Below are 25,931 nucleotides of genomic sequence, written 5' to 3'. Positions count from 1 at the left end.
GCAAATACACACCTACATCACTGGACGCAACCATTTTTAAACTAATAATAATAATAAAAAATGTCTGTTCAACAATTGCCGAATTAAGAAGCAGGCCCACATTTTAAAAAATAATATTTGCAGACGGCGTTAATAAAAAAAAAAAGGTTCACAAAGTTTGTAATGACGAAACAAGTCTCAACGTTTCCTGGAAATGTTCCCTGGATTTGTAAAGTTTCTCATGTTTACCGTCAATATGTTGTCACATGAAACAGTGCGTTCAAACAGCCGCTGGAAGGTAAGACGCACTTTACACACGGAGCAGACAGGATGCTCTTTATTAAACACGGAAACACACAGGAAAGAAGCATCTGAATGTGATGTACTTAATGCCGAATTTACTCGAAGCCAACAGTGATTTAAAATTAGTGGGGCCGACTCACAAACTGTCTCGTTTAACCTTCTCCTCGCGCATCAACTCCTAAAATCAGGCGTTTTGCTAAGGTAGTCTGGGGTTACTGCTGTTACCACTGACTTCACGTCGTAACAGGTGTCCAAGTACGTGACTTTCTCACACACACACGCACAGCAGCCCACTTCTAGCAACTTCTGTCAAGTAGATCACAACAACAGGTATTTAATTTACATGTTTCTTTTAAAGGGACACTATGTATAAATTCAAACTCATTGGTTTAATATTTGCATTATTAATGAGGTAAAAAAAAATGCAAGCTTATCAAGTATTTATTGTTTCCATACCTGAATAAACAAGCTGCTCTCAGAGGAAAATGTTTGAGGCTAGAAAAGTGGCAGGGTCCGCCAAATATAAACAAAGTATAGCAGTATCAAAATGTGTTTTTCCTCAAGGTGAATTTGTTTATTCAGTCATGAAAACAAAGTTTGTGAGAGTTTGTGTATTTAGTTTGTTTAGGGATAATAACAAATAAGTCAACAAAGATTTTTCTCCTCTAATTAAAATGAATGACTCTAAATCATGTTGGCTGCTTTAGGACTGGAAATTAAGGTTTTGTTGTTGCACTTCAGCTGCATTTCCACTCAAAGTAATCGGGACTACTTTACAAGGGGCTAAAAATGTTCCTTCAGCTTGTCTCTGTCTCCTTTTCCACTGTGGTCTGAAGACATGTGATGATACGGCAAATTAGCCCACTGATGTTCTGGATGAAACATCATTTTTTCACCAGCGAGACTTCGTCGAGCCATCTGTCATATGCCTTCTTCTGTAACGCCATGTTGATGTATAAGTGCAGGGCTGCAGATATTTTAACATAGTGGCTGAAATTAAATGTCTTCGACCCATCAGGAATGTTCAGCGGTGCAAGTGTACTTTTGGAAAGTAAAACCCACAGAGCAGGAACTCTTTGGGGTGAAATAATGTCCTCGGATCTTAAATTAGACCCTGGTCCCTTTGGTGGAAGCGCCCCAAGTTTCCCAAAAGGTTCCTAGTTGCTGGGGAAAGTTTCGGCATTGAAAACCTTTTACAAACTATTCATGGAATTTTCCCATATTTTAAAAACGTTTTTTAAGTTAGATACTTGAAAAGTCATATTGTGGAGGACGAGGATGTAGTGCTCTGTCAAGTGTTTTCCGTCCTTGCCCAAATCGTGACGGCCCCTCGTCGTCTTGTGACAGGTGGATCCACAGTCTCAGCGGAGGTGGAGGCAGTTCAGGTTGTAATATCGGCGGCCGCCTTGGTTTAATTGCTCTAAGATCCCTGGTCTGCAGTGAGAGCACACTGCTTGCAGGCCAAATGGCGACGGTTCTTGTCCTGCCTCGACCTTTGCAGAAAGGGAGAACTACGGCGACGAGGAGGACGATCAGGATGAGAAGGCAGACGACGAGCAGGGCCGCGAACATGCCGGCCATCCACTGATAGTGGTTCCTCTGTTGAGAGGTGGCAGTGATAGCTGGGGACGCAGAGACACAGGTGTTAGTGGTGGGACTGAGGGAAGAATTGGTGCCCAGACTTGGAAGTACAGTAGTAGAGGGGGCGGAGAAACTGTCTTGTCTGTAGCTCACAGGTCCGACTTTACTTATAGGGAACTCTGGGAGCATCGAGTCTCTAAACGCAGGATTGACCGATCCATCCTCAGACCTCATCGCTAACCACATGCTCCATATCCGATCAACATGGCACCTTCTAACTCGGCTATGACCCACCCCGCACAAGCTGTGGTTGTACCACGACACCACGGTGGAGCCAGGCCTCATGGACACAACGACGAGGTGCTGGCTGCTCGAGCTGTTGAAGAAGCGAGACAGCTTCCTGAGCATTAGTTCCACCCTGTGTCTGTGACGGAGGATGGAGTGAAGACTGCGGTGAACGGTCAGGGTGAAAACGTGGCAGGGTTCGACGGGGCTACGACGGATGTCCAGAGTCAGGGGCAGCCAGGTGCTCAGGCCTCGTGTGTCCCGGGCGGCCAGGATGAGGTGCTGAGGGGCAAACTGTAGGTCCACCTCCAGAGGGACGCCATGAAGCTCCAGACCGTCCAGCGTCAACCAGGTACCAACGCTGATCGGAGGCCCGTCGATCAACCTAATCTCCAAGGAAAGAGCGTCTGCCTCACCGTCTTCTGGGTCTATGAAGGTTTTAGGTGGGATTGAGTAGCGGAAGGGGAAACCAACAGTGGCCATCAACATCGGAACAGACTGCGACACTTGGGGAGGAAGATTCACAGAGCCTGAAATATAAAATAATAAGTTATTTAGACTATTTCACAGAAATGTTGAAGAAATATTTTGTTTCACTTTTTAAATACAGGATCAGATGTATTTAGGCAGCTGGTATCAATTGGATCCTAATAACATCCCAGATTTAGTGAATTAAAATACCATGTTTTCATACAGGGTAGCCTTTTTTTTCCAGCAGCTATGGCCTCCAACTATTGGGATGATAGATTATTTGGTTGCCAATTTTAAAGCAAAAAACGCCAAACAGTTTCAAATGATTCTAAGATGTGAGAATTTAAAGCCTTTTCACTGTTTTCAAGACAAAAAAAACAAAACAAATGAAGAGATAATTGGCAGGTCAATTGATACGGAAAATCATCATTAGCTGCAGTCCTAACCTCATGTGCACATAGGTGAACGCATGCAAACACCCATTACAATACATTGGTGTTGGTGTGCTCACAGGTGTCATGCTATTCCACCTTTGTACAGTTGGTGGCAGCAATGCAGCAAAATAACAGGAACATAAACACCAGGAGAGGCAGTGGGGAAATAAAAAGAGCCTGCGGGGCTTAAAAGGAAACAATGGATATAAACAGTGTAAGTTTCAAATTCTTCCAAAATTAATGTGTTTTTAAAATGTAGGAAGGAAATGCACTCAGCACTTGTCAGATCTTGAAGATAAGACCGGTGGGAAACACGGAGAGGGAACCAAACTTTCTTTGTTTACTAGTAAATTCCACAGGGTGCCATTAATGTGTTTCCTAAAAAGGCTGTTTGCTTCGAGTCGTTTCAGGCTGCTGCGATGCCAGAAACTTTAGGCAGCTTCTTAAACCACACTTGTTTGGGTACTTTGAGGATTGCGCTTATATTGTCATGCTTAGATTATAATTTTGGCTTTTGGATGAAAAAAAAACACATGTAGAAAGATTGCTCATGCTCTTGTTTCCAGACGTGTTGGCAGCCTCCCTCTGCAACCATTTTCACTGAACCAGAGATTTAGAGTAAGTTCCTTGCTCAGCTGCACCGGTACTTACTCGAGACGGACGCTGAAGGAGACGATGGCTGGACTGAGCTCTGTCTTCTGTGTGAGGAAAGGCCGGCAGCCTGTAATGATGTTAATGTTAATAATGTGGTTGAAGTCCCATAAAGTGGACTCAAAGATGTGCTCAGAATCTGCTGCGTGGGATGTCCTTTTGTGACTGGCCCACTGCTGTCTGTTTGGCGGATCAACAAGGAATTCTCTATGGTGAGGGCAGATGTGCTCGCTGCTAATGATGTGTGTGTGATCACTGAGAAGCCACTGTGTTCTAGAGGAGGAAAAGCATCTGAAATGTCCATCTGTGGAGCAGCTGTTATGAGGTTTATTTCTGTAGTTGCACTGGCAGAAAGATGCGTGGCTGGGCTCCACGTCTGGGTCGAAAAGAATTCCCTGCTCGAATCAAACATTAAAAACTGCGATCGAAAAGCAGTCGAATACTCCTCGTCCTGGGAATAACTTGTCAAAAAGTCCGGGACGTTCTGTGCTGTGCTCTCGAGGTAGGTGCTTTTGTTTTTAAGGGTACAATTACTCACATAAACGTGATCTCGTGCCACAGATTTGTCACATAATGGGATTGAAGAATCAAGTTTCTGGATTTGATTAATGAAGGATGTGGTGTGTGAATCCTGGACAGCAGAGGGAGTAGTCGGTTCAAAATGGTCCTCAGGCAGGAGTCCTGTACTCTCAGTTCTTGAGAGGGGAGCTGCGTAGGTCTCACTTGGTGTAAATGTTGTCAAGAATGCTGTATATGAATACACGCTTGTTGTCATTCTGGTGACTAATATGTGGGAAACTGTGCCGAGTGATTGTTGCATTGATGGTGCGAGTTGTGCACTGTCATACGCTGACTTCTGACTTTTGAGAGACTCCTCTGTAACTTCTGGATTTGTGACACTGGGTGTCTCAAGTTGCGCGCTATAAAAGCCGAGCTCCGAGGGTAAAGCTGGTGTAAACGTCGTCACCGGTGGCAACATCGAGGACGTCGTGAGCGAGGACTCCAATTCAGTTTGTCCAGACGGAGCCAGCTGACCTGTCCATGTGGTCGGTGACGCATCCTGAGTTGTAACACTTGGAGCAGACATTACATCCTGATTCACAACAGCGGACAGATGTCGGCTTGTGTTCAAGTGCTGAGTTATCGATAATTGCTCTTTCATTAGAGATGAGGTCGGTGACACATCTGGGAATAGCTGAGCAGACGGTGTTTTGTTCGATGGCAGCGGTGACTGTGTTGTTTTTAATCCCGAGTTCAGTAGTAAGACATCATCAGAGTTCTCTGCAAGAGGTGGATGAGAAACAGATGGGAGGTTATAAAGTGTTGGTTTGGCAGCGTGGTGGTCTTTAATAGGCCCCCGTGGAAAGGAAAATGCAACAGATCAATGTGGTGGAAAAACACGAGTTTCATGAATGCAACAAATGATCAGATTCAACATAACCATCAACACTGTCAGCGATCGTTCATGGGTGTTCAAAATGCATGGAATCATTTATTTTTTATTCATTCATTGTAATCACCAAACTTAAAGCTGCTATTCTCAATTTTCATATGTTAAAAATGTATCAAATGACTACGTGTGCGTTTATATGAGAGTTATCAATCATGGCGACGAACCCGCAGACGATAACCTCCAAACTCTGCAGTTCCCCTCAGCTCTAAGGACCTTTTCAGTGTCTTTCAGCTCGTTGTTTTGGTTTAATGTCCCACAACTTTACCATTTTGGTTACTACTCACTGCTCTCGTCAGCGTCATGAGCAGACGCAAAAAAATAAATAAATAAATGCTATAAAAACCACTTAACGCTTCAGACCATTCATGCAATTATGTCAAAATGGGAAGAACAGGAAAACCTCAGATTATTTTGACTTTGGAGTGTTCATACACTGCTGCCTCCACTCTTGTAGTTGTGACATTTAAATAGTCTAAATAAGCTACTATTATTTTCCTACATATTTGGAGCAGTCTGGACACAAGCAGAACTGTGTAAAGCTCAATTTCTAACAACCTAAGCAGTTATATTCATGTTTATTTAAAGTGGCAGTAGTTTGCCTCGTAATTCAAATGTTGATTGCACAATGTAATGGCTATAGAGTAATGACACCTGTGTTTAGTTTGGTCGCCTATAAACCTCGCTTTCACTATGCAATTTTGCCTGACACCGGCCACAAGATCTCCCGAGAGATAAAGAGACTGAGTATTGAACTTTGATTCATCAGGCCAGAGACACAAAACCAGTTGAATGCTCATGTTTCTCCAATTGTACTGGATGTCGCTATCTAATTCAAGGTGTGTTCATGCAGCTTGTTTCTGGCATCTTCAGTAGAGTGCTGCAGGAGTCCTAAAACCTGCAGGCAGTTAGCGCGTTTGCACTTCCGGTTCTGTTGTCTCGAAGTCATTGTGGTTTTTTTGAATGGATTTTTGGTCCTGTAAAGTTTTGTTCAACAATGTAGAAATATCTCAGTTATAACCCCACATTTAAATTTAAAAGAGGGTTACTGACAAAGGGCTAAATTAGACTACAGAGACTGATCTTTAGAGGCCGACTTTATTTGCAAACTTTTCCGACTCAGTCTTTCCAACTTGTGGATGGATCAATTTATAGTGTTCAGTCGAGTTATAATATAGTCATGTGATCAAGTTGTAGTTACCCTTCAAGAATCATAAAAGTGGGGTTCGTCTGTGAGGATTATCTTGCTGAACAAAACGTGTGAGAGCAACACAAATCCAATAGAAAAAAAAAAATCCCATAGGCTTTTCTGGGAACCCAGGCGATGCTAACTTCCGGGTTAGCTTCCAAAAAACACATCATCCCATCCCACCTGATAAGTTAATGCAAGTGTTTTCATACGCTTGATTCATAATCCTCCATGTTCTCCTCACCATAACATACAACTCTAACATGGTCCTTTGTTTTCCGTGTCATTCATGACCTCTCGTATTTCCACCACAACATTAGCCCATATGGTCTTCTAGTCTTTCAGCTCCATTCAGCTGCGGGCCCCCTTTCAAACAAGGTCAAGTCATTACAACATATGACTTGAATGACTAACCACCCAGAACAATCCCATATAGTCATATAGAAGTCAACAGCAGCAGACTTACCCAGTGAGCTCACTGTGGGCTGACTTTCTGAGTCAGTGTGGCTGGCTCTATAAGCACCAGTCCACAGGGGGGTTTCCTTCGGGTGGGGTCGGAGGGTCAGACGAGTGGTGAGCGATATTCTGCTGGACGCCTCGTGTGTCAGCTTGGAAGTGACACCGGAAGAGTCTAGGGTCAGTGAGGGATGAATCCTGTGCAGTATGGATGATGATTGCAATGAAAGAGTGGTGCCACGGCTAACTGTTGATACATGTTCAAGCAAAACGAGTAAATGAGATACCTCTGTGGTCCAGACACACCCAGAAATACCAAGTGATGAGTCTGGTGTGATCTGGAATGCTTGTTCGCTGCCGCCAGTCGCCTTAACGTGAGGTTTGACTTTCGAGAACCCAGTTTCTTTGACATATTCCAGACAATTGTGACCTGAAAACAAGTTTGGATGACTGCAGCCAAATTCAAAACTGGCTGATGCGTGATAAGTTGTCAAAGTCATTCTGCCAGTAAATAATTGTCGCTCCAGAGTGTTTACATCCTTGCCGCAGGGATGTAAAGTTGTCAGCTTGACAGAAAAATGAGAAATCGACGACACCTGTATTTCATGCAAATAATGTGTCTTCAATGAATTCCCCTTAGAGGCGAATTTTGATACCTTCTCAGGTGTCAATATGCCAGAGGGCTGAGGTAAATAAAGAATTCTGACGGAGGTGGTATTGTTTTCAGGTGAACCGTCTGCGCGTGTTTGCTCCAGCCTTGTCTTACTCACACCCTGATGGATCTGACTTGGTGGCGGCACAATAAGATTTGGAGTGGGTGTAAATTTTGGCCCTTGCAAGTCCCCCTTAACTTTATCTCGGATCAGTCCAGACGCACAAAGCAACGTCCATCCCAAAACAGGAGCTTCTAGTAGCTTAGTCAGCCCTCCTGTCGTCACACTTTGTTCCAGTATTTTGACTAAATTAGAATTCCGTTCCTCTCCTTGACAGCCGACATGCCACAGAAGCTCCACAGAGGAATGCTGTTTATCATGAGTGCTACCAAGCCCACCTTGCCTGCAAACCTTGAGCTTCTCCTCTTGTTGCAGGAAAGATTTTCTCATTGAAAAGAGGTAGAAGGAGTCCAGTTGCAGGCGCAGGTAGTCAGCCATGGTGCTGACCAGACGGAACCGCTGTCTGCCATCAAGAGTCACAGGGTTTAACTTGAGTAGAAGGCTAGCCCAGACTGTCCTCTGCCCCTCAGAGCAGGACGAGGCGCCTCTATCGGACAAAGAGACAAAGCAATCATTTATTTTAATGTTTTTTATTTTTTTCCAATTATCCTGAAGATTTCATCTTACTGATACTTGGTGACATTGACGATGATGAACATGAGAGTGTAGGAATTTACCTTCTTTAACGCTAAAGGTAAAACGTCTCTTTTGGATCACTGGTTAACGTAGATGTGACGCCTCGTGGCTCTAAGGCAACCAAGGCAAATAGTTTTGTATGTAATCAACGTCAGACACGTAGGTAAACATAGTTTCTTGTTTAGATTCCAATACCCAATAGAATCCTACATTATATATATATATATATGTATATATATATATATATATATATATATATATATATATATATATATATATATATGTATATATATATGTATATATATATATATATATATATATATATATATATATATATATATATATATATATATGTATATATATATATATATATACATAGCTCTCAGAATTGTTTTAGCATTACACCCTGTTTCTTCAAAGAATGCCTTCTTTTGTTTTTAGGTATGTGTTTTAAGATGACACATTGACTTGTCACTGCCTAAGGGTTTCTTTTAAGACCAACTAAAGCTGTCAAGAAAAATGCCAGGCCTCCAGCTGCCCTCAGGCCAACGCTAAGATTCCCACCCACTTATAATAACCCCCTTTCGCATCCAGCAAACTTTCCACTGATCGCCCGCTCTCTTACCTGGCCTTGTCAGTCGCTGTTCTGTTTCTGATGTGCAGATGGAAGTATTCAGCGTGCTGCTCTCCAGTAACAGACACTTTGAGGTGGTATATCCCACAATCTTCAGTCAGAGCCAAGCCAAGTAGACTGCTAGTCTGTCGCCTGAACGTCATCCAGTGGGGCAAAGAGCTGGTTCCATCAGCCAACGCTAGCTGAGAGGGGGAAAAAGTTTGATTTATTTATTCTTTTCATGCACGAGTGTTTGAAAATTAAGAGTGTGCAATATTTTCCAGGTCCCTGTAACAGACTTTCATTGTAACGTTGGGGTAGAATGGAAGTGAAGAACTTAACCCAAACAAAGCGTTCGTGTTTGCAACCTGGGCAAATTTCTCCAGATGCCCCCAACTCCATTATCCTCTAAAACCACCATATGTCCCATCTAAACAAATAAGTAAGATATGGCAGTTATTCCATGTGCTGTGTGAGCTTCTAACCTACTGAATATCCTTCTTAAGTTCTGTACGTAAAAGGAATTTTATTAGCACAGGTTTCACAGGTAGCTACAACAGTGTAGACATCTCTCCAAATATATGTTGACATTTGAGCGCTGCTCAGCTCACCTGAGAATGCCTCGTGCGCCCCGGGGTCGTAAAGATGGGTAGTTTAAAGGAGAAAGGTGATCCTGCCTCAGACGTGAAGTTGGGAAACCTACATACTTCAGTCGCCACAGGACAGTGTCGCATAAAACTTTGATTGAGCTTCGCCACCTTCAGCAGCAGCATCAGCTTGAGATAGAGGTCCAGGGTTTTACGCGACAGGCTGATCTTTGGGTGAAATTGAGCAGGTTGCTTGACTGGGAGGTCATACATGTCTAGTTAACTACGGGACTGAATTCAAGGTAATGCTTAATCTCTCACCGCTGTTTTCCCCCTCCATCTATTATCTCTTTCCTTTTTTTGGAGGGCAATTAAGTCCTAAAAATGCAGATGTTCCTCTGAAACAAAAAAAAAGAGATCTCATTAATTGGATGTGTTAAAAATCTATTCCATGTATGTATTATTGTGGTTATGAACACATTATAGCTAAGTCACATACACATACACGTGTATTCCGTGCACAAGATGCTCTTCTGTCCAGCCTTTTTTCATCAGACATGTCTGCTTGCTTTTCTTACCATAACACTGTACTGCTGCTCATTCAGGAATCCGCCAGTCGTCCAGTAATCTTTCTGTTGTTCGCTTAGGTTAGAAGACATCAAATTCGAACAGACCACGAGTAACTAGGCGGTGGTGTTTTTCATCTTCACAAACAAGTATATGCTTACACCAGGGGAGAACCTGATCCTCAGAGCCATCATTCACAGAGCTCCTTCTCTGCTGATTCTTTGTCGCTGCGGGTCCTGTTACAAATGGCTGGTTGTTACTAGGGTACCTGCAATACTACCGCTGTACTATCAATGACTTTTGCAGCTGAAGGTCACAGATGGCTGATCTCAGCATACAAGTCTTCACACTTCACATCTTAAGTATTTCCCTATAAATGCTATTATCTAATAATATTATATCTCTTACTCCCCCAATTTTACACATTCAAGTGTGTTTACAGGTCTTGGGGATTTAATAAGCGTTTTGTGGCTCCAGAGAGAGCTGCATGCAATCAGATAAATTGCCTCCAGTGATTACCATTGTGGTTAACTCACTACTGCCAGCTTGTAATGTCAAAAGATGCAGCAGAAACAGAGACGGCACTCGTTTCTATTCGACGCATTCCTCTTACTTTTTAAGACATGGTGCTTACATTATCCACAATGCAATTTGGCCACTAAGTGACATCACAGGAGGAACTTCATCAGATAACATGGAGCCTTAATAGGTTGTTGTTTTTTTTTTTTTTTAAAACAGAAGCCCCACGCTGCAAATTAATAGAGGGCACATTTACATCAAATGATAACAGCCTCACAAAGTCTTCCTAGCGTTACTGATAAGTCAAGCGTAGCCTTCAAAGCCGGATACTGACAGCACTTATCACACTTTAAATAAGCCCCGACCCGACCCAACCAAACTGGAAATTTATCTCACTCGAAGACTTAGTCAAAACTTGTCAGCCCTCACCACTCCCATTCACCGTTGTGAAACCTCTTTTTGAGGATCTCTACCTGAACATTTTTCAACAAGGCAGCAGCACAGGTAATTGAAAATAAGTTATTTTAATAGTTATTATGAGAAACAACATAATCTATATGAATGTATATGGAGTAACAGGTTTCTTTTACCTTGGAAAAAAATGTTTGGCTGTAGGTCTGATCGAGTATTTTAAAGGAGTTTTCTCTTCAGAGCGTTCAAAGGCAGAAGTTCAGACCAACAAACTGAAGCAGTTATAAAAAAGTAGTTTTAGTGGTTGTGTGAACTCAGAAAATCTACAATAGCTGTACAACAAAACCAGTTAGTCATCATGTACGATGACACCTTACTGGTTGTGAGACTTTTCAGCTTGTGTGCCGCAGAATGACTAAACTATCAGTACACACTGTAATACATGTATAATTCTTAATTTTTATATTCAACAGCATCATGTAAGTCCGCTGGTTGTGTATATGTGTTGGTGTGTGGGTATCCTTGTCCATGTTATTTCTTTTCGGTTTTTTTGCAAATGTTGGCTAATTTCATCACATAGCATTGACAAAATAATGAAACTAACTGCAGTCAGGTAAAATAAATACATATTAAAAATATATACCCCCTTCACACTGGACAAGAAACCCACCACCACCCACTAACATCTGACTTTTGCCTTTAATTTGAACGTGTACGCTGAAAGGTGACATATGTGAGCAATCTAGGTTAAAACATTCGACTAAACTAAAACTATCGACACAATGTGAAGAAATGATGGTTTTGACATTAGGTGCATCCTGTATAAATCAGCAAACTTTACCTTTAGTGTGGCAGCTTTTACTAACTCCTTGATTGGTGATTGTGGAGAATAAGGTGCAGAGGAGGAAGGTTGTCGTTCGATCCCTGACTGGGACAGAGACATCCTCTGAAAGCAGAGGGTCGGTTGAGGTGGGGACAGATTCAGTGTGTCTGCCTGTGTGTGTGCTGGCCTTCGCACTTAACTGTCCATTCCAGTTTTGGTACGACAATCCAACGGCTTGCCAAGGTTGGCACCGGGCAGTCTGCAACCAGTAATGTCTTCCAACAGGCATAACAGTTCTAAAAGATGTTGAAATTGTATCAGATAGACGAGGCAGAGCGAGGAGTCTGCTGACAGATTCAGTTCCCCTCCACAAGGTTGGAATGGGTCCTGAAATTAATACATTTTCGCAGCTCTCACAATGAAAGAAATGTTTGGAAAAAATACATTCTCTCTTAACCACACCCTAATAAGATGCAACATGGTTTTTTTTTGTTGTTGTACGTCATGGTATACTGAAATCCTTTTTTTTTTCGTCGGGTTTCAACTCTTCTACATTTCTCCTGACTTCTGACAACCGTTGGCAACTTTTCCCCTTTCAGTTTTTTTACAGCCTGTTTCTGGCACTGTCGAGTGTTTGGTCTGCCCTGGAAAAAAACAATCCCCTATCTTACAGAATGCTGTGAAGGAAAACTGTGTGCATTCCACCGACGTCAATCACCATTCAGAGGCTGTCATGCACATGCCCTCTCAGGGGATGGGGCAACGGACATTCATTCATTCTTTACTGTGAATTAAAAGTAAAATATAAAAGTCAACATAAGCTCAAAACCCCCAAATTAAAGGTTTTTCTCGTTCCGTCCAGTGCCACGGCAGAGCTCTGTATCCCCCCTCTGTCTGAATGTCTGACACACTGTTTTAGCTCCTGTCTCCTTAAGGCCCTCTTAAATACCCAGAGTGCTCTGATTGGTCAGCTCACACATGCCTGACCCAGCAATGCTTACAACAACAGAGGAGCAGTGTTTTCTGTTGGAGAGAGGAGCTTCTGTTGGCATTCACTTGGACCTTTTATATGCAAAAGAACTCACAGTATATAACAGGGAAAAAAAAAACTAAAAAAGATAATATGTTCTTATGTGATTAAACTAATCAATGAAGAAGACGGCCTGGGGGTTTTAATCTTTTCATCTGTATGTCTGTCTGGAAATTCTTGCCACTGTGTACACATCAGTGTCAACATCAGCGCTTACTATGAAACCAGAACAAAAACCTATAATCACATTCTACTGTACATATCCATATAAAGTACATCCATGTTTAAATTGCAACCTTGTCTTTTCCCCGCAGACAGTGAAGATGGCGGTAAACTGGCCGGGACTCGCATCCATAGGAGTGTTCTACTTGATCGTGCTGGGCACGGGGATCTGGGCGTCCAGGAAGTCCAAACGCGAAGAGAAGAAGTGCACCGGGAACCGCAGTGAGGTCGCAATGGTTGGAGGGCGGAACCTGAACATCTGGGTCAGCATCTTTACCATGGCAGGTAGAAAAATGGCGATGAAGATGATCACAGTAAACGTTCATAACAGGAATTTAATCAGGGTTATTTATTTTGAAATCAGGGGCATCAAAATTGAATGTTAATGCATTTAATTCAGTCAATTTACAAAAGGTGGACCTGGTCTTACTATTTTTTCTCTTTCTTGTTGATTGTATGCGTGTCTGCTAATGTTTTGCAGCCACCTGGGTGGGAGGAGGATATATCTTGGGTTGCGCTGAAGTGCTCTACGATCCAACAAAGGGGTTGGTGTGGGCCTTTGCACCCATTGCCTGCGCCATGAACTTGGTAATAGGTGAGTGAGACCGTAGGTAACTGCTTCGATGCAACATGGGGATACACAGTGAACCCCGCACTGCTTCAAAATCACAACAAAAATACACACAATTCAGTGTTACAGCGTTACATACATGTTTACTTCAAGATATACTCACTCAGACTCTGTTGGGGGCGCCAAAGCGCAGAATGCCAATTTCTACACAATGTTGCTTTAAGGTTTAAATGTCTCTGTTTGTGTGACCTCAGGTGCACTCTTCCTTGTCAAACCTATCCGGTCGAAGAACTACGTCACCCTCATGGACCCGTTTCAGGAGAAATATGGCAACACTATAGTTGCTATTATTTTCATTCCAGCTCTCATTGCCGATATCTTGTGGGTAGCATGTATCCTTGGTGCACTGGGTAAGTCAGAACAACGACTTCATGAATACATTTCGTGTAAAAATCTGAATCCAGTAAAAATAATCTTAAGAACAAATGTTATGAATTAATTTTCATTATACACACATTTAAAAAAAAAATCTTTTATGTTTTTCATATGAAAAATACTCCAAAAACATAAGTCTGATGCAGATGAGTGCGTTTTAGTGTTGTTGGGTTTGCAGTAAAGGACTATGTAACAAATAGTCCTTTACTGTGCCTGCCTCACGTATGTTTGTGGTTACAGGAGGGACGGTAAGTGTGGTCATGGATATCTCCTCCAAGCTGGCTGTGAGCATCTCTGCTGCTGTGGCAATCATTTACACATTACTGGGAGGACTGTACTCTGTGGCTTATACTGACGTCATCCAGCTTCTCTTGATGCTCCTCGGCTTGGTACATACATTGCATTCGCAGGAAAAAAAATTAAAGATATGATATGCAGGAGTTCTGCATTGAGATAAAAAAAGAAATGACTAAAACTTTGTTGTATATTTTGTTGAGTTATGTACGTATCCCATATGTTTCCAGTAATGTTAAAAAAAAACAGAGAAATCCACAGTTCACTCATGATAATGGTGCGTTTCATTCGGTCGCCTGCTGCTACATCCAGGATAGGGGACATGTGTGTCCACCACCAGCGCAGTGAGATTGAAAGCAGGATCATCGAGGGCGAGGATGAGTGTGTTTAGCTTCAGGTCAACCCTCAGTGAATTCAGCACTCACCAGAGACCTCGGTTCTTTCTCTCCCATTTTCCTCCTCTCTCTGTAATCTTATGTTCATAAAGTTAATGTCCCTTTCAGTATGACCCCCATACTATTGTTCATCTACAGACCTATGCAGAACTGATATACTGTGCGTTTGTAACTCAGTTTCCTGTTTTCTCTCCTCATTTTCAGTGGTTTTGCGTGCCTTTTATCCTGACAAGCCCCTCCTCTGCTAACATCACTGTCGCCGCACTCACCGAGCTGCACCAGGCGCCGTGGATCGGTAAGCTGGAGCTGGAGGATACGGGCCGCTGGATAGATGACATACTGCTACTGGTAAAGGAGACCTGTAACAGCCCCCCCAACTACAAGACAATACTATAAAGTCTCTTCAGTAGTAAATATGCAATATCAAGACAGAGAGCACTGTGATGACATAAACCATATTACCTTAAATGTTTCATGAAGAACCACTAAAACTTTAACTTCACTTCAAAAAGATCACAGTTGCAATCACCCAAAAAATCCTGTCTTTACTTCTCTCCAAGGCCCTTGGAGGGATCTGCTACCAGGCTTTCTACCAGAGAGTCCTGTCCACACCCACCGATACCCAAGCTAAGATCACCTGCTATGCTGGAGCAGCATTATGCCCGATCCTTGGGATGCCATCACTCATCATTGGGGCAGCAGCGGCATCTACCAGTACCTACATTAAACTACGTTCATTGTCTTTGCTATCTTTGTAAATCTTGGAATAAACACTCTGTAGTACCTTTATTTAGAGAAACTACATCGCTGTACCTCGTGTTTTTTTTATTTACACGTGCTTAATGTCTGTCAGACTGGAACCAGACCAGCTACGGTTCACCCAGCCCGTACGAACAGGGCAGATCTGGTATGATCCTGCCGATTGCCCTTCAGCACCTTTGCCCGTTCTACGTCTCGCTGGTTGGTATGGGAGCGCTTGCTGCTGCTGTGATGTCATCAGTCGACTCTGCGCTTCTCTCCGCCGCCTCCCAGCTGGGCCGAAACATCTTCAAGAACATCGTCTACAAAAAGGTGACACTACGCACGACCACCTTATTTTTTTAAAATGTTTTTGCTCTTGATGGCCTAATTTATAAATTCCATATACATGTCACAATGACACAGAATAACCATCTTGGGTGCTGGTATCTTCATGGTTTCTCTTCCTTCCTCAGAGCTTATTCCTTATTCCCTGGTTTCCTGTAAACCTTGATCTAATCCTGCCAGAAACTCACTCTGATTAGAGAGAATTCTACAGCTTTGTCCTCTTCTTTTTTCTATAAATGTAACTCAGTGGCTCACGTAATGATTTCCGCCATTTCAGGCCTCTGAAAAAATGATTATCACGGTGGTCAAAGTGTCGATCTTCCTGTGCGGAGGGATGGGAGCAGGCCTGGCCATGATGACAAGCTCCGTTCACCTGTTCTGGATCGTCAGCGCGGATGTCCTGTATTCAATGATGGTTCCCCAGGTGATATGCATCTTCTACTTGTCTCACCTGGTAAACAAATACGGGGCCTGTACTGGCTGCGTGTTGTCTCTACTGCTGAGAGGTCTGGTCGGGGAACCCTTGATAGGCCTTCCTGACGTGCTGCCCCTGCCGTGGGACAAGATCCAGGAGGACGGTCACCGATACCGCTTGTTCCCTTTTCGTACAGTCATCATGCTCACCACCACTGCGATTATTGTACTTGTGTCACGCTTTGTTGTGTGGCTGTCTGAGCGAGGGCTGCTGAGAGGAATAAGTGATGCCGAAACAGACAAAGACGTACATCACATGGCACCGGTTGAAACGGATGTGGAGGAAAAGGACAGACTGAATAAAGAGCAGTCTCACCTCAGTGAGGAAGTAGGAAGATGTTAAGAGCTCCATCAGCATGAACACTTTATACAGCATGTGGTTGGTGGTAAAACTGTCAAATGGAACATAAAAGTGTTGTATATTCCGTAAATTACAAAATGTATTCATATTATTATTGTGTTATATAAACCTAAAAAAAACATAAAAAATAAACAAATACAACTGACTTCATAATAATGACATCTGGTTGTGTGTGGTTTATTTGTTTGTATTTCATATCTTTGTTCAGAACAGGGCATTGCACATAACATTATTGGGGAAGATACAGAAGCAGCAACCTTTAAAAAAGCGGCACTTGAGTGATGTAGCGTCGTTATTAAAGAAGAGTGGTGATAATATCTGCAGCTGAGGCAGAAAACTCCCAACTTTTAGCTCAGAAAACACCTGCAACTCCTAGAACAGAGACAACCAGCGAGGGTTAATCTAAGCGCAGATTCCAACTTAATTCGGGTTGGATAAGTCATAAAAATAAAACTATTTATGGCCTGAGGAGAGAAGCAGCATCCAAAGAAACTGTCAGCAAGTTCCTTGTCTGACCCCAAAATAGCTACTGTATGTTTTTGGAATAATAGCTTTACATGGTTTACAGAAAAAAGAGGGAAAAAATGACAAGGCTGGTCTTTAACTGTATGCAATAATAGTATGTCATATTAAAAGGTGTTATTTATAACATCTAGCCTTTAAATGTGGCATTCCACCCCCCCTTTCATTGCAATCACATCACATCACTGCCGTTGTTCGAAACATCTTCTGCTCTATTGGTTTCCAGTTTGTTACTCTACCTTACGTTTCTAACGATAGCTAGCTAACATTGATGTTGCTAATGCCAGCAAATGTTAACACTGATAATGCTAGCTAACATTGCCAACATGAACATTAATAACATTAATGACGTTGCTAACACTAGCTTACATTACCTTCTCTAATGCTAGCTAGCTAATGTTAGTCAGCACAGTATGCTGGGTGCATTATGCGTTGTGTTTTTAAACTGGCAGCTACCAAGATTCTTGATGTGGACGAAACACTGATACCACATGATACCAACAGTGTTATTCTACTGGCTCACGAACCTTGATAGAAGGGGAAACCAAGAGTCAGAATTCTTACACAGACATAAACAAAACAATGATTTTGGACCTGACAAACACAATTATTTCGCAATCATAAAAATGTTTTTTGGGGGAAAAGAGAGACTGTTAATCTGCACCTTTCAACAAGCTCTGTAGATGCTAATGAAGGTTACCCTGACCTGGATGACTGAGATCATCCAGGTCAGGGTAACTCTAAGTGCTATATTGTAGGCAGCTGGACTTGTTTAAAGCTCTGTAGATGTACTGTTTAAAAATCACTTGCCCACATAAAAATCTTTTGAATATGACCTTTAAATATATCAAACCATGTGCCAAAATGAGTTACTACAGCCTTGCCTTTATATTAGCAGGACTGATACAGATTCCTTGGCCGAACTGGTAGTTGCACTGATCAAACCAGAATGTCCAACATTTATTTTCCTTTTCCTTTAAACACCAGCTCCTTCTTTCATTCGTGTGTTTGAACGTGTGTTTTAAAAGTGTCTTCTTGCCTGAATATTTTACCGCACTTCAAACACTGGAAAGACTTTTTGCTCAGGTGGATCTTCATGTGCCTTTTCCGCCCTTTGAAAGTTTTAAAGGATTTCGGACACAAAGAACACCTGTAAGGAGTCTCCCCTGTGTGTTTGCGCATATGAACCGTCAAGTGGCACTTCGCTATGAAACCCTTCCCGCAGTGTTTGCACGTGTACGGACGCTCGCCTGTGTGATATCGCATGTGGAGCCTCAGCTCCCCGGAGGAGAGAAAAGCCTTCCCACACTCCGTACACAGGAAGTTCTTCTCTCCTCGGTGCATCCGCATGTGTCTCATCAGATGCTGGATCGAAGTCTTCCCGCAAATGTGACACGTGTAGCGCCGGTCTCCGGTGTGTATGCGAACGTGTAAACGGAGGCTGTAAACGGACCTGAAGCCCCGGCCGCAGGTGGAACACAAAAATGGAGTCTCACCCGTGTGAATCCGGCGGTGCACGTTCAGGTGCTCCCTGGACGAGTACTTTTTGTCACACTTGTCACACTGGAATGGCAGCGTGTGTGTTTTTATGTGGCCGTTAAGAGTTGACACAGACTTGAAGACTTTTGCGCAATACTTGCAAGTGTTTGTTGCGTTACTCATCCCTGCAGCGCACGTATTAGCGCCCACATTCTGGGGGGTGTTACCGGAGTCAGGTTCCTCTGACTGACACTGGCCGGGTTCCAGGTTCAGATGCGCCTTCCTGATGTGCTGCAGAAGACCTGACACTTGGCTGTCGGAGTAGGGACACAGAGAGCAGGTCTGCAGCTTTGATTGTGACTGTTTGTTTAAATCTGGAGGAGACAAAATAATGAGAGAGTTTAATTCTTTGTGACAAATCTTAAGTGGAAGGTTGAAATGATAGATTTTTTCTAGAATTTCTTTCAATGTATGAAATCGATCCTTGTTAGAAATTACTTTCAATCCAGTCTATACCTGGACAGTCTGCAGTGATCAGGTGGTCACTTTCTTCATCCTTCAACTTCAGGTCTTCGTCTCCTTGGCCCCAGTCCTCCAGATTCACATCAATGCCAGTCTGGTTTTCCTCAGTGGGCTCCTCATCCTCACTATAATCAAACTGTCCTTCGTCATCATCGCCTGCAGAGGACTCCAGCTGCTCTGAAGGAAGTTGCTTTGCGTTTGGTTTGGGAGGGACCGACAGCCTCGGCAAAAACATGTTCCGAGTTTGAGAGTAGCCTGTGAGAGGAGGAGAAATAACGTAAGAGTCAAGACATTTCACATGGTATCTGCAAATCCATGTTGTGGACATTTCTGTAAGTATTAGCTAACATCACAGGCTATAGCTAAAGAATACAGCTATAGCAAATAGACACTGACATGCAATATTTTTTTTGCTCAGTGTTTATAAGAATGTGTTCTGGGCCACAGTCAAGGATCGCCTACTGGACTGACATCCTCCTGATTTCCATGTGGCGCTGTGATAACACTTATTTGTTTTGGCTCTCTTAACCCGTCTCTGTTCGCAGCAGATGTTTGTGAGCACACTCTGTCTTTCAATACTAGTAACTCCAATATTCACAGACTCACATAAATAAATGTGCAAGTTTAACAGAGTGAGAAGAAAATTAAACATTCGCGAATTTTTCGCCTTCTTGTAAATTCAGCATTAAATGCAATATGCGGTTTGTTTCAATGTAAAAAGCGTCAGTTGGTTGCAGAATCACCAGCTTGTCTGTTTTACGCCATTAACATGCAGTTTAAACTATTGCCAACTGCACGTGATGCAATTTTTCAAATACGGAAAACAGTAATTAATGCCGACATAGACAGTTCCCAGACTCCCTTAAGAAAATGCTAAATTTTGAGACTAGATAAGTTAGGAGAAACTTTATAGCATTGGTGAAACGCTGTCTACAACACATTCTTAACTTTTTCGGCCTACTTGTTAATTCGGCAAATGTTATACATGAAGACATTTCTTTCTTGTGTAAAAAATGTATTCGTTTTTTCCAGTGAGGTTGGTGTATATTTGCATACAGAGCAGGGAAGTTAGATCCAATCTCAAGAGGTCAAACGAGGTGTGAATGAATTTTTAATGTTTTTAAACGGAAAGAGCCCATGCATGATTGTCATCTTTATTTACAATTTTTCATCTCTGTATCTCTTGAAATGGCACTTCTTATTTAGGTCTTACAGCCACTCAGTTTTGTTCTCCGTGTTTATTTACTGTGTTTCTTTAACACGCCGGAAGCTGACTTACATTTGTTTGTGCTTCCTGACTGTTGCTGGTGGAAGTTAAGTAGCTCCTTTAGCTGAACTGTTTCCAAAGCCAGTCGTCCACATTCGTCCATGACAGAAGGAACTTTGCTGAGCCACTCTGCAGTCTGTAAAGTGGATGAAAACACACCACTAACAAACATTTACTGCAGCAAAGACAGTAAAAAACGTTTATACAACATCATCGATTATTTCCTGGCTATTTTTTTTGTTCAAAAATCTTGCCAAGCAACTTTAAACAAAGCCTATTGTGTGATTTAAAAATGCACAGTACCTGTTTAATATCAGGGACCGGCAAAAGATGATCCAGTCTAAAGACAAATTTCCAGACTAACGCGTGCAATGTGGCTTCATACTGCTGGCCATAATGGATTGGAAAGACTTCCTGGAAGAAAAGGAAAGGTGAACCATGACACACACATACATAGAACTGGTTTTTAATTATGCCAACAGTGTTGAGAAGAATTTCTTACCTTAAAAAATATCCTTCTCTGCTCTCTGTCGTCGAGCAGGACATGAACAACCTCTTCAAAGTTTGACTTTGAATTCCACAGCTCCTCCTGCTCCTGTTACGTGGGATCAAGATAAAATATATCTTGAGTGTCCTCGAAAGAATTTCATAAATTCTAGGACTTCTGACCAAATACCTTGATCTTATTATCACTTTTACATAAAAAACAACCAGTTTCATCATATGAGCTTTCGTTTCATAGTTGACAACAGAGGAAGAAAAGACAAATCTGACAATATTATCAAACTAAACAAATGCAATATGAGGTTTAAAGTAGCAGAGGGGCTGGGCAGTGTCAAGCAGTTCAACTAAATTTGCAACTATAAAGAGTCCTGAACGGGAACATACAATAACACCGGAAATTCAGTCAGGATCGGTGAAAATGACACAACTCTAAAAACCACTAAACCACGACTCTAACATCAGATGTAAGGAAACATCAATTAAACATCAAGGAGAAATCTGCCTGTGCCAAATTCCTGAGGGAATAAACAGAGGCGGGGGGGGGGGATCAAAGAGCTGCTACTAAGTGCGGTCATAGAGACTAAACAACATGGGGTCTGACCGGAGTGTTAGAGGGAAGAAGCTCAGTGCCTCGGGGACGGTGAGGTGGGGCTCCTTGATTGCTCTCCCATGGGACTAAAAAGGTTAAAAGAGGAATGTTACTTAAGTTGGACTTTGAAGGGTCCGCCTTTGACCTCGTTCACCTCAGCAGCCCTTCTCTTCCGTCTCCTACAGGGACGGCAGAGGAGCTGGTCCGAATGTGTGACAACAGCAGAGCATCAGTTCAGTGTCGATCACACACAGCTAGCGCCTTGCTGAGGTGCTGAAAGGGGCAAGACTAATGAGCCTAACCCTGGTTGACCTCTGTACTAACACAACCTATTCAACATTGATCACTGTTCAATTGAATTATTAATTAGGTGCTTTCCAAAATGAATGACAGACGGATGGTTCAAATTGAGTGATGAATAGGTAGATGGATGGAGAGACTGACTCCACAGCTCGATGCTGCTTTAAGTCCAGTATTCAACCACACGTTGCACACTTGCCTCCTGATCACAGCTGGAGCCCACTGTGAGGTTCTGAATGACCTCCAGGTGAGGCTGTACGTTCAGCAGGTTGGCTGTGCTCTCACTGCGACACAGCTCCAACACCGTCTGCAACAGACGCTTGTATTATGTTATCGTCATGTGACTTATTTTTGAATGTGAATCAATTCAAGATAAATAAATAAAAGGGATAATTATGAAGAATAAGTTGACCTACTTACCCTTGCCCTTAGTTTGAGCAGGACTTGCACTTTCTCTCTCGGCGTCAGCAGGTCTGGAGCCAGCTCCGTCACCAACCTCACCAGCTCCTCCACCTTCCCATAATGTAGCACATTACAAGACTGGACCACTTGCCAGGCAAAGGCACACATCAGGCGCAGTGTGGGAACCAGGAGACGCAGCGAGGAGATGGACAAGCGGCAACCTGAAGAAAAAGTCATTTTAACTTTGGAGCATGTAGAAAGCTGCACTCTGGTTGGAGTAAACACACTACTAGATACACAAAACACAGTTAAGAAACAACTGCTTATTTCACCTAAGTCTTCCACTGTTCCAGAAAGGTCTGGCTGTGATGTCTGCAGAGATGCAGAGGCTGATTGCATCACTCCAGCTGCTGTATGAGTCTCAGTCTCTGTCTCATGACGACGGAGGACTTTATCCATGATGGCAAACCATCTGCTCTTTTGCTTTTCAGAGTCCTTCTGTTCCTTAAGCTGTCTGTACTTTTGTTTCAGCAGTCTCAGCTTTGACATGCATTGGCTGGTGGTCTTATCGAAGCCCTGAGTGGCGAGGTCGGAGCTCAGCTGAGCGAACACTCTCTCATTTCTCGGGGTTAACGTGAGCTGCTCCTGGACGCTCTCCTCTGCCCACTGGCTGAGCAGCACCTCCACTTCCTCTGATGTCCAAACAACCTGCAACACATCTGTTGACAGGGACGCGATCTAGTTAATGCAGTAACAGCTCTTGAAGATACAGATAAACCTTTCATCGTGGGGTTTAATATCGTACCTTTCACACACGCATTCTCTGGTGATTTGGGCCGTGTCAGCACATCAGATGAATCCACCTCTGCAGAAGTCTCTTCGCCAGGACCAAGGACACGATCCAAAATAGCAAACCAGTTGCTGTTAATGCCTTGGATCAGTTGCACTTCCTTGATTTTTCTGTACTCCTCTTTAAGTTTAGTCACTTTAAGACTGCACTGTTGTGCTGTCTTGTTAAACCCCACGAAGGCAAGTTCACTGCTCAGGTACTCAAAGACATCGTTGTTTGTCGCTGTTGTGAGAAGCTGTTGCTGGATGTTTGGTTGTGCCCAGAGGGTCAACAGCACTTGGACTTCATCAGGCAACCACTGGGTTCCATCTGTGAAAGAACAAAAATAGAACCACAGAAGTTAAATTAAAAACTCTTGCAAGAATAATGATGAAATGTAATGGTTCAGTGCACAGATTTTCACACATTAATTTAGACTTCATCCTCGGCACTCCATCTTTAATTATATTGTAGCCATGCACCAAATTGGTTGGCCTTTAAGGGCCACACCCGGAACAGTAAATATAACTATAAATAATATGTTTTAAAAAATCGTTTTAACTCAAGAGGAGTCCACACCACAACTTAAATGACTGTGACAGTGGGGGATATCGTTGGGATTACTTTCAGATTTAATGAATGACAGAAACACTGCCAGCCAATCAAAATCCATCTGAATTTAGGGACATTTTTCTTATAATATAATGTTGCAGGAGTGATTTTGATTTTCGTTTCTAACTGCAACTGATGGCAAATACTCATGCTTTGGGCTGGCGGCAGACCCGAACTAAAATCCCTAACGGTCGATATTTAATGAGTTGGGAGTGAGACTCAAAAATCTACTTTCTTGATAACTGGACATTTAACATAGACTCTGATGTGTTGCTCAAATTTGTACAAAGAAGCTGATCCTGCACTGTATTATCACATACATGCTGCATCAAGTGCTGGTGTGTTCTCTAGCAACACCTGCTGTAGCTTGTCTGAAATTACATACATGAACCAGCATTTGGCAGGTTTCTAGATTTCATTTCTACTTACTACCACTGCCCACATCCATGACAGACTGTGTCTGGCTGAACAATGAGGGCTCTGTTGTTCCTGACCATCGTTCCTCTACGGCCTTTGAACTGAGGACATCATCCATGATGGCAAACCATACACTTGAGCGGGTGTTGGTCCTTCCACCCTCCTGCTGACTGTTCTTGATTCTCTTGTACTCCTGCTTCAGTTTTTTGATTTTCTCCCGGCACTTATTTGGTGCTTTGTTGAATCCAAGTGACGCTAGTTTATCACTGAGGTGGGTGTAAACTCTGGTATTCCTCGTGCTGAGGAGAAGCTCTTCTTGAACAGAAGGATCCGCCCAAAGTGTCACTAACGCTTGGACCTCTGCAGTTGACCAAGAGCACAAGGGTGCATCTGTAAAAGCAATAGATCATACTTTATCAAGTTTATCAATGTGATAATGCCTTTCAACTTTATCTTTATTAAAGATGGTGTTCTATGGACAGTTTAATGCTTGTTCTGCATAACATTTACTGTAGCCTCTGACCAGTTAACTTTAATCTGCTAACTCTGCTCTACCTAAAACTTTTATTTCAGACATGAGATTGTTCTTCAACACTCATCCACATGCTTTTGCCTCATTTTGCTCCTAAGTATTGCCTAAAAATAAAGCATTGTGCAAAATGAAAGACAGTGTTTTATAAGGAAGTACTGGTAACATAATGAGCCCTAAATAATAATAAAAAATCTGTCATTTATTAATTACAAGCGAACAAAACCAGTGAAATAAATATGCACAGTAAATCAGTTTAAGATTTTTCATTTTGACATAATAAATGACCTCATTTAACACAGCTATGAAAGTTAGCTAGCTAGCTGTTGGTCAGCTAACATTTCCCAAGCACGCTTAGCCCTCATTTCTGACATCAGTGTCGATGGTATGAATGTTGAATGTAACATTAACTTTATGGATGTAACACTGATGGGTGATCACATACATTGACTGTAAATACTAATCCCAGGTCTGTCACAATTAGTCAGCCGTAATATAGGTGATAACAAAAAAAACAACTAATTAGGTTAAACAATGTTATGAGATGAAATCTTGTAGTTTGAAGTAAACATATGAAATGCTTAAGTTAGCCTACATAGTGCAGAAACAAGTGACAGGCGGGCAGAGTGGCAGAGAAAAACACTATTCACTCTATTACAAGACACTGAACCATCCAAATGATTCTGAAGCTGATATTTTAAGGTTGGCATAAAATTACATCATGTTGCTTTAAACAAATAGGAAACACAGACCTGGCGAGCAACAAGGCCTGGCATTTGCTAGGTAAATCTTACCGGAAAGAGTAGAAGTTTGTACCAGCATGTCGTCTGTGGGATAGTCGACCGTCACTTCAAACATCGCTGTTTCAGAGTTCAGGGGCCCCGTCTGCTGGCATGCCGGTCTGGTACCGAGGACTGACTCCAGAATTTCAAAATGTGGATTTCTTCTTCGCCTGGGACCCTTCTTTTGGTCTCTGTACTCCATCTTTAGCTTTTTAAGTTTGTTGCTGATCTGTTCAATGGTTCTGTTGTACCCCGCTGCAGCCATCTCACGCTGTATCTGCTCAAACACCGGCTTAGTTCTGGTAGTTCCCTCCAGTTTGTTCTGGACTTCTGTTGAGGACCAAAGTGAAAGGAAACATGCTGTCTCCTCCTCGGACCAGTGGTACTTCGAATTGGTGTCCATAGTGAAAACCTTTCCTGTATTCTCCTGAGGCTGTGAGAGGTGGCTTGTCAATGTTTTGCTTTTTTTTTTTTTTTTTTTTCAAAATGGCGCTGTTTCCTCTTGTCGCTTGAATGACGTCACGCCGCCGTTTGAGCCAATCAGATGTCCGTTGCCACAGATACAGCCCGGCAGAGGGGTGGAGTCAGCGGGTATTCACTGCAGCCGTGAAGATGAAGCTGCTGAACGCATGAGAGGTTCG

The 25,931-nt window shown here is 42.7% G+C and overlaps 3 protein-coding genes across 8 annotated transcripts; 1 reads left to right on the top strand and 2 right to left on the bottom strand.

Moving 5' to 3' along the window:
• Positions 1-593: 593 nt before the first annotated feature.
• On the top strand, positions 594-16,692 carry LOC115595454 (high-affinity choline transporter 1-like). 5 transcript variants are annotated; one of them, XM_030439978.1, is made up of 9 exons: positions 594-612; positions 13,013-13,205; positions 13,402-13,515; positions 13,746-13,901; positions 14,167-14,315; positions 14,820-14,963; positions 15,176-15,329; positions 15,469-15,686; positions 15,979-16,692. In XM_030439978.1, the coding sequence occupies exons 2-9, from the start codon at positions 13,022-13,024 to the stop codon at positions 16,516-16,518; spliced, it is 1,659 nt and encodes a 552-aa protein (XP_030295838.1). In that variant the 5' UTR covers positions 594-612; positions 13,013-13,021; the 3' UTR covers positions 16,519-16,692. The 5 variants fall into 5 exon arrangements, with proteins under 5 accessions (XP_030295838.1, XP_030295834.1, XP_030295836.1 ...); XM_030439974.1 differs by lacking the exon at positions 594-612 and adding an exon at positions 3,186-3,267; XM_030439976.1 differs by lacking the exon at positions 594-612 and adding an exon at positions 4,073-4,206.
• LOC115595451 (uncharacterized) lies at positions 792-7,131 on the bottom strand. Of its 2 annotated transcripts, none has more exons than XM_030439971.1 (2): positions 6,810-7,131; positions 792-2,678 (listed from the first exon to the last, which is right to left on the bottom strand). In XM_030439971.1, exon 2 carries the CDS (start codon positions 2,635-2,637, stop codon positions 1,525-1,527), a length of 1,113 nt encoding a protein of 370 aa, XP_030295831.1. In that variant the 5' UTR covers positions 2,638-2,678; positions 6,810-7,131; the 3' UTR covers positions 792-1,524. The 2 variants fall into 2 exon arrangements, with proteins under 2 accessions (XP_030295831.1, XP_030295830.1); XM_030439970.1 differs by lacking the exon at positions 6,810-7,131 and adding an exon at positions 3,705-4,739.
• On the bottom strand, positions 16,683-25,782 carry LOC115595449 (uncharacterized). The gene is made up of 11 exons (XM_030439965.1): positions 25,303-25,782; positions 23,992-24,369; positions 22,927-23,280; positions 22,454-22,840; positions 22,140-22,342; positions 21,919-22,026; positions 20,829-20,921; positions 20,630-20,740; positions 20,339-20,462; positions 19,054-19,314; positions 16,683-18,911 (listed from the first exon to the last, which is right to left on the bottom strand). The coding sequence occupies exons 1-11, from the start codon at positions 25,691-25,693 to the stop codon at positions 18,055-18,057; spliced, it is 3,267 nt and encodes a 1,088-aa protein (XP_030295825.1). The 5' UTR covers positions 25,694-25,782; the 3' UTR covers positions 16,683-18,054.
• Between the last annotated feature and the right edge of the window lie 149 nt (positions 25,783-25,931).

Source organism: Sparus aurata, chromosome 14, assembly GCF_900880675.1.
Source record: "Sparus aurata chromosome 14, fSpaAur1.1, whole genome shotgun sequence".
Taxonomy (NCBI): Eukaryota; Metazoa; Chordata; class Actinopteri; order Spariformes; family Sparidae; genus Sparus; species Sparus aurata.
The sequence above is the reverse complement of the archived record's forward strand: the minus strand, read 5'-3'. Positions and strand labels throughout refer to the sequence as shown.